Genomic DNA, 8,177 nt, shown 5'->3' with positions numbered 1-8,177 from the left:
AAATAATAATCGTCGCTATTGTATCGTTAAAAATTATTTTTAAATTATTTTATTGCTCACGAAACAAACAACCACTCATAATTAGAAAATTAAGTCTCGTTTAAATATTGGCCTCCCTTCAATGGTCGAGCCATTGATGCCAGCTAAAACATGCAAAAATTTAACAAAAATAATATTAAAGTAGCCAAGACACAGCCAAATATTGTAATGCCACATCACTAGCGGACATTTGAAATTTGCCGACTAGAACGGTCGGTTAACTGATGTGACGGTTAATCGGGGGTCGGATAATCGATGCTCTACTGTATTACTCATTTTTTATACATATCTACAACATTGAAAAAATTCATACAATGACAAAAAATTTGCATATTCAAATAAAACTATTTTAGAAAAATTTTATATTTTTGTTCAACTTTTAGTTCTATTTACCATATTTTAATTAATTAATATTGTTTGCATTAAAAATGCTAATTTTAACAACTTTAGTTAATTAATTAATACACTAATTCATTAGGAATTATTTTTGATTTTTCAAATTTTTAATCATTAAAATCAAAACTAAATGACAATTATGAAGTAATAAACTTACTGTTAAAAATCTTATAATCACTATTAATAAAACATGAGTACCATAGAAATAAAATATGCAAATATTTTAACAAAAATATTTCAGATAATTTCTATTATTAGAAAATACACCTTTAATTTAATATTTTTTGGAGTCAAATGCCAAAATTTTAAAGCTTTGAATACATTTTTAATGGCACAGTAATAGCAAAATTGTAAAAATAACATAATATTTAATTTCAAAGTTGTATTTTATTTTATTAAAAGTTAATTTTCTCTGAAAATATATTATTATATTTGAACTTTAATTTTATACTTAAGCAATTAATTTGTTTAAATTAATATACAGAACTGAAATTAGAACTATATTTGTTAATGACTAACATTTATTACATTTCATTAATTAATAAACAAAGTAATAAAATTGATTATATTTTCACAATGTTAATCTTCATTATCTAGAATTTAAAATAAAGTATTTTTGCATCTAATTTAAAGTACTTAACAAAAAATAAGTATATTTTAATGTATTTAAAATCTAGAATTGTCTCAAGAATGCAAATGATTCATTCCATTAACTAGGAAAAAAAAAATCAATACAACATTAGAGAGAGAATCTTTTTAAAACTTAAATTATAAAATTCAATTATAATCACAATTTTAGTTAATACTCAAACAAGCTCTATGACTATTTGAAATTAATGAAAGCCTCCTTGAGAAAATTTTTTTATCACAAATTTAAAAGAAATTAGATCATCATTCTAGTTACTAATAAACTTAATTTCTCATGTAAATCTCAAAGAGATTTCAATTAAAATAAATTTAATTTATAAAATCAAATTTAATTGAAAATATAGCATATTAACTGATTTCCTAGAGGCAATAAACAAAAAAAAGTATGTACAAAATTAATACTTATTCAAATTGCACAATTTGGAAATTGTGATTTATAAACTTCTAAAAATAATTTAACAATTACAGAATGTTTTGAAAATAAAACAAATATTAAAACTTAAATTGTTTGTTTAACTTTCTTGTTGCTAAATCTTAAACAGCATTTCAAACTGCTAAATTAAAATGGATTTTAATTTGTTATAGTTATTATTAAGAAAGTTTATTAATTCAAAAGCTGTAAAAACAGGATTTTTTTAATTGTCAAATAATTATATTTTAAACTATATATCACACACATTTAATTGCTATAACTAAATCTACTGTTTATCTTATCTGCATTGTTTTAATTAACTTCCTACCATTTAAATTGTAAAAAATCATTGTATTTATCTTTGCACTCATTTTTTTAAATTGTAATGTATAAATAAATAATAATTATAAAAAAATATTAATCAACAAAAATGTATATCTTGCAAGCTTCTAAAATAAATAAAATAAAATTGAATGGTATATATTTTAGTCTTAATTTTAAATATTCTGAATGGAACTGTTGTATGTGATTATTAAATTAGGAGTTCCCCTTATTATGTCACATTTGTAAAATTAATGACTTCCAAAAATAAATTCTATAAAAGGTTTGTAATAAAATTGTTTAAATTTGATTGCTTTTCAATTTAAATACAACAAACTGAATTTTACATTTTGCATAAATATGAATCATGCAGAAATTTAACTAATTTCCATTCAGGACTGTCAAAAGCTTACACAAGGTCAGGGGGTAGGTCACACAGCCCTCTTGCCATTTTTTTCTTCAATAACTAAAATATAAGATTGAACCAAAAGTTTGATTGGGTATTTACTAGGGTTTCTCATTTCCCAGTCTTTTGCTTGTCCTGGGATCCCGGGATAAAAGTGAACTGTTTCCCGGGATCCCGGGAAATCCCAGATAGAATTAATTATTTTTAAGGTATACAAAATATCTTGAAATCAAATGATATAATTATTTTCCATTTTTTAAAGTAATTTTAAAGTTCTGTAACCTCCAAAATCATATTAATAATGCTGTGTAAGGTCTATAGGCCTATAATAAAAATTACCTTTAAATAACGTAGAAATTTTCACAAATAGAAAAAAATTAATTAAAGTTTGCTGGAAACTGCATACAACAACAACAAAAAAAATGTTTTGAATTGAGTTAAAAATTAAAAAAATGAACTTCTAATTTAGAAGGTAATTTTCGTTTTTTAAATAAAATATAATACAAAATATTGCAAACTTTTATAAGATTTTAAAAAGCAAAGATGGTCAATACTCCGATAACTCACTCTAATTCTTATTTTAGTAATGAAAAGTCTTGCCACCGAGAATGCCCTTTCCGATTCAATTGATGTGATTGGAATAGTGTTTAATGCATTTAAGAGAAGACAGATATTATGTGTTTTTTCACCTGTAGCCTGGAAGCTTTCGAGTTCGTTTTCGAGATTGTAGTACTTCTTTCGCTCTCTAGTATTCTTGATTTGTCTACCTTGGCTGCTTTAATAGCGGCATCAAGCTTAGAGCTCGATAATTCGGCAATTCATTTGGCTTTAATAATCAGGTTTATGAAGAAAAACTTCATACTTGCAGACTTTGTACTCGTTTGTATCCTTGCCCAATTTGCACAATCTGGCGTCAGGCATTTATTGAAGCTACTGGGCATGGTTAAAACTCAAGACAGCGTAAGCACAATTATTCCAGATATTACAGGTTCCGACAAGTAAAGAATTTTTATAGTCCTGCCACAAATAAGCTATATATTGATTATTGACCATTTGTGACATGCTATAACGAGCAAAAATTAAAAAAAAACTAATAGGTAGGTTTAAAATTAATAAATACAAATGTATTCTGACAGTGAATGAGTTAATTATGCTTTCTATTTGCAAAATTCCTCAACCTTAACACAAAATAAGAAAAAAAGTGAATTTTTAAGAAATTTGCGGGATTTCCCGGATAAGAAAAATTTCCCAGGATATTTCCTGGGTTAAAAAAACAACCGGGATCCCGTTTGAGAAACCCTAGTATTTACATAATCACCCATTTGTGCCGTCTCTGTTGTGCTTATCAAGTTTTAACTTGTTTAGGTAGGAATTACAAATATTTGCATATTTAATATATAAGTCTAGTTACAGTTATTTTTTAAAATACTTTTATCTTTTAAGAAGAAAAGAAAACATCAAAATGGAAAAAGGTGCATTTTTGACATCTCATGCTCTATTATTTCCAAAAAGGAAAAAATGTGACAAAAACTCAAAAGCAGTTATGTGCTATATGTGGGGAGGATGCAGTTACTGACTAAACATGCCAGAAATAGTTTGCAAAATTTAGGGCAGGAAAATTTTCTCTCAAAGATGCACCCCGGCCTTAGAAGATAAGTCCATAGTGACTTTAATCCAAAATGATCGGCATAGAACATCACAAGAAACAGCCAACACCTTAAAAATATCCCAAAAATCTGTTGTCAGACATTTACCTATTCTTGGATACACTTTCCGTTATAATGTTTGCGTTCCCCATCAGTTAAGTGAATAAAACCTTATTGAGTGTGTTTCTGTTTGTGATCCACTTTTAAAATTCAATGATGATGATCCATTTAATGGATAATCATCATTGATAATGATGATGATAATTTTCATTCCTGATTAATAACAGGCAATGAAAAATGGATTGTTTACAACAATATTCAACACAAGATATCTTTGAGTAAGCCAGGTAATCTGCCAGTGCCACAACCTAAAGCTGGTTTGCATCCCAGAAAAGTAATGGATTTCAGTTCTGTGGAATTGGAAAGGGATTCTTTATCATAAGCTTTTACCCAACAACTAAACAATTAATTCCAATAAATATCTCCAACTGGATGAACTGAAGGCTGCAGTACATCAAAAATGTCCAAAACTTGCAAATCAATGGGGAGTGGTATTCCACCAGAATAATGCAAGGCGCACATATCATTGAACGTGCACCAAAAACTTCTACTAGACTTTTGAGTCACCCTGCATATTTTTCGAATATTGTTCCCTCAGACTATCTATCTTCTTTTTCATTCGTAGCAGAATAATTTAAATGGTATAGAATTTCAATGTTTAGAAGGTATTAAAAATCACATTGATAATTTCTTCAATCAGAAACCCACCCAATTCTATTGTAAGGCTATCAAACAGAAGGTTGAATACATTGTGGATTAAGGGTTTTTATTTATTCCAAAATAGTGTATTTTATTTCTTTCTAAAAACCAAACAAACTTTTGGTTCAACTCTATATATATATATATATATATACTTTATACATAAAATATTTCTTTATTAATAAAAAGCAATATTAAAGATTTTATTTTTTATTAGTAAAAATAACATTAATTTACACAGGTAGGAAGGGTTCCTAACTTTTCTTTTGATCCATAGTAAATCCTAGCTTCTCCCCTCAATGGATCTGTTTTCATTGCATGATTTCAACTTATATGAGCTATAATGTTCAAAAACTTAGAAAATGAATTCTGTAATATGAAATAAATATTAATTGCATTAATTCTTTTATTTAAGTTGTTAATCACAATAATTTAACACCACTACTAACACCTAAATGGTTTAATCAAACTCTTGCTATAAAACAATCTAAAATATCAAGATGCAAAATTTAGTCAAAGCAGATAATTTGATTTTATTTATGGGTTATTAGTTATAATATTCATAATTATTCTAAAAACATTTTACAAAGCAAACAAATTTTCAGTTATATTTGAAACTATTTCATCAATATCAAATTAAATTTTCAAACTGCATTTGTACTCCATATAATCAATAGTTCATATTCAATAGCATTACATATTCATTTATGCAGGAAATATATTAAACTAACTGATTACTTTAATAAATGTAAATTGCTGATCAATAAACACATCAAATATTCGTCTGAAGTTTATTCAAAAGTCATAATGTCCTCTCACAAAGTTTCTGTATTATATTCACAATTAAAAATTATTATTTTTATTTACATGTTCATGCATTATTTTCTAGCATAAATGATTTTGATGGATTTAAAATTATGCATTGAGTTGTTTATCAATTCTTTAAGTAATTAACTGTAATCTCTATTTAAATCCAATGCTGAAGAATCTATTAATCTGGATTTAAATCCAAATTACTTGATTTAGCACTCAAAATTTCAATATTTTAAATTCCGTATGGCATTAAACTCAATAAGAGCTAAAAATTATCCCTCAAAATAAAATTATGTTTAATAATTAAGTTCAATGATCATGTAAATATATATCTAACAAAGCATATAAGAAAATATAATAATTTAGATTCCTTGTGGATATAATGGAAATGAAATGGATCAGCTATTGATCTGTTACATCCATTACATTTTATTACAAACTTCTCTATATCTTGGTCATTAAGTTACTGAAACCTTTGTAATTACACATTCTTCTAATGATTTTCATCACATTTAATCATTACTTCAATCATCTTTGCATGAGGTTATGTTTAAGAAAAATTATGCATGTAACTGGTGTAAGAAGTGCATTATAACGGATGTAACAGGTGAAGTTGTTACATCAGTTATATTATGTTTCATCAATTTTCTCTTTTATTCAGATTGAAGATTTACCAGAACCACCTGGCAAAAACCTAGCAATGACAGCTGCAGAGAGGATGAGAAAGTATAGGGCCAAGATGAGTGCAGAAAAGATAGTTGTAACAAAAAGAAAAAATGCAAAGACCAGAAAGCTCATAGACAATCCTGGACAGCGAGTAAGAAATGCTCAGAGGCAGCAAAATCAAGAGAGAGGACGAGAGCTATGGGAAAATGCAAGAAAGAACTTGATCCTAATCTGGACTTGTCTTTAAATGAGAGCCCTTCAAAGTCTTTCATCACCCCGCAGTCATATGGGAAAGCAGTCCAGTGAGTAGAGAGCTTTACCAGTATCACCAAGAAAGCAGAGGTTAATTGTGAAAAAACTAGCAGTTCAATATGGAATTGAAAGTAAAAAACAGCCAGACACACGTGAGGACAGTGATAATGAGACCAAACGTTTGGTTGTAGCATGTTATGAGAGTGACATTATATCACAACAATATCCAGGAATGAAGGATTATATAACAGTTCATAAGGGTGGTGCCAAGGAAACAAAAAGAAACGGTGAATATGACTGTGATGAAGGCACACAGACTTTTCAAGCAAGAGCATCCTGGGGTTAAAGTAGGAAAATCATTATTTGCAAAGTGAATACCTGCACATGTGAAATTATCATCAGACAAAGACCACAATGTTTGCTGTTGCAAGTATCACAAGAACTTCCGGTTACTTTTAGATGGATTTAAAAATGCTAGTTTCAGCTTACCTACATTTGACGAGATTGTGAGAAACTATGTTTGCATGTGAATATCAAGTTGTTGCCTGAACAAATGCACAAAATGTGATAAGGTGTCTGCCTTTGTTGACCAGTTGGTGGGAAATATTTCATCTGATGATGAAATTATATACTATCAGTGGGATTCAGAGAACAAGAAGCCATAAAATCTACTGCAAAATATGCAGTCAAAGTTCTTACTGAACAGCTGACAATGATGAGGCATCACTGCTTTATTGCAAAGACTCAGCTAAGAGCAATGAAGTTCCTAAAAAATAATCTGAGCACAGAAGCAGTGATGCAGATAGACTATTCGGAGAACTTTGCGATTCGACAGCAGAATGAAATAATGGCTGCTCACTGAGTATCTGAAGGGATTACACTATATACTTGTGTTATAATGCAGAATGGTTCTAGCACAAATGACATTGTAGTGAGTGATGACTTGCAACATGACAAGTTTTCAGTGTTTTGTTGTTATTTTAGATAAACATTTGAAGAACAATACACATAATTCCACCCTCCAGATATGCTCAGATGGAGCTCCCAGCCAGTTTAAGAACAGGTATATTGTTTCTCTTGTCTGTGAGCCAAACACTATTTATCCCAGTTTGAGTTCCATCACTATGACTTTTTTGGGACAGCTCATGGAAAGGGTCCAGTTGATGGTGTTGATGGCACAATTAAGAGAGCTGTATGGAGAAGTATTCTTCAGGAGAAAAATGTCATCAACAGTGCAGAGGCGTTCTTTGAAGTAGCTAAAAATGTATCTGACAAAGTTAAAGTACTATTTCTCTCAAAAACAAAGATTCAAGCCTGCAGAGATGAGAGTGGACATGAGTGGACAAGTTAAAATGTTCCAGCAATTCCTGGACTAAAAGGTTTGCACTATTTTCAATTAGGAAGCACATCTGATTTTCAGTGCTGTGAAATTTACCCCAGGGAATTTGTGTGGCCAATGAAAAATGTGTTTGCACATCCAAGCTCTACTGTTGGTAAAAATCAAGATAAAGAAACAACAGTTATAGACATCTGTGTTGGAGACTATGTAGCAGTTTTGTATGAAAATGTTGAATTTTATGGGACTAATGGGACTGTAAGTGAAATAGCTGCAAATGGAGATATGCTGGTCAATGCTATGCTGCCTACTAGGGGAGATTGAAATGGCCAGCTAGAAAATATGAGATATGATATGAATCAGAAAATGTATTTTAAAAGTTGATCTTCCTGTTCCTGTTAACTCTAGAGGGGTTACTGTTTTTAACTGAATTTGTATAGTACATTGGAGTTGTAGGTTATATCCATTACATGTAATTATCAC

General features: G+C 29.2%; 1 protein-coding gene across 4 annotated transcripts in view; it reads right to left on the bottom strand.

The window, feature by feature from the left end:
• Positions 1-8,177, bottom strand: part of LOC111616502 — a 122,832-nt gene that overhangs the window by 103,402 nt on the left and 11,253 nt on the right. Inside the window, exon 1 of one of the 4 annotated variants that reach the window (XM_023357916.1) lies at positions 4,865-5,054. The exons of the other annotated variants lie outside the window; for them this stretch is intronic. Coding sequence (XP_023213684.1) covers positions 4,865-4,942 — 78 coding nt within the window. The 5' untranslated portion in view covers positions 4,943-5,054. Of the gene's footprint in view, positions 1-4,864; positions 5,055-8,177 lie in introns of those variants that run through there. 4 annotated transcript variants of the gene reach the window in all.

This window comes from Centruroides sculpturatus, unplaced genomic scaffold (genome assembly GCF_000671375.1).
Source record: "Centruroides sculpturatus isolate CEXI.00-Female unplaced genomic scaffold, Cexi_2.0 scaffold55, whole genome shotgun sequence".
Taxonomy (NCBI): Eukaryota; Metazoa; Arthropoda; class Arachnida; order Scorpiones; family Buthidae; genus Centruroides; species Centruroides sculpturatus.
Note: the sequence above shows the minus strand (reverse complement) of the source record. Positions and strands in the feature narration are given on the sequence as shown.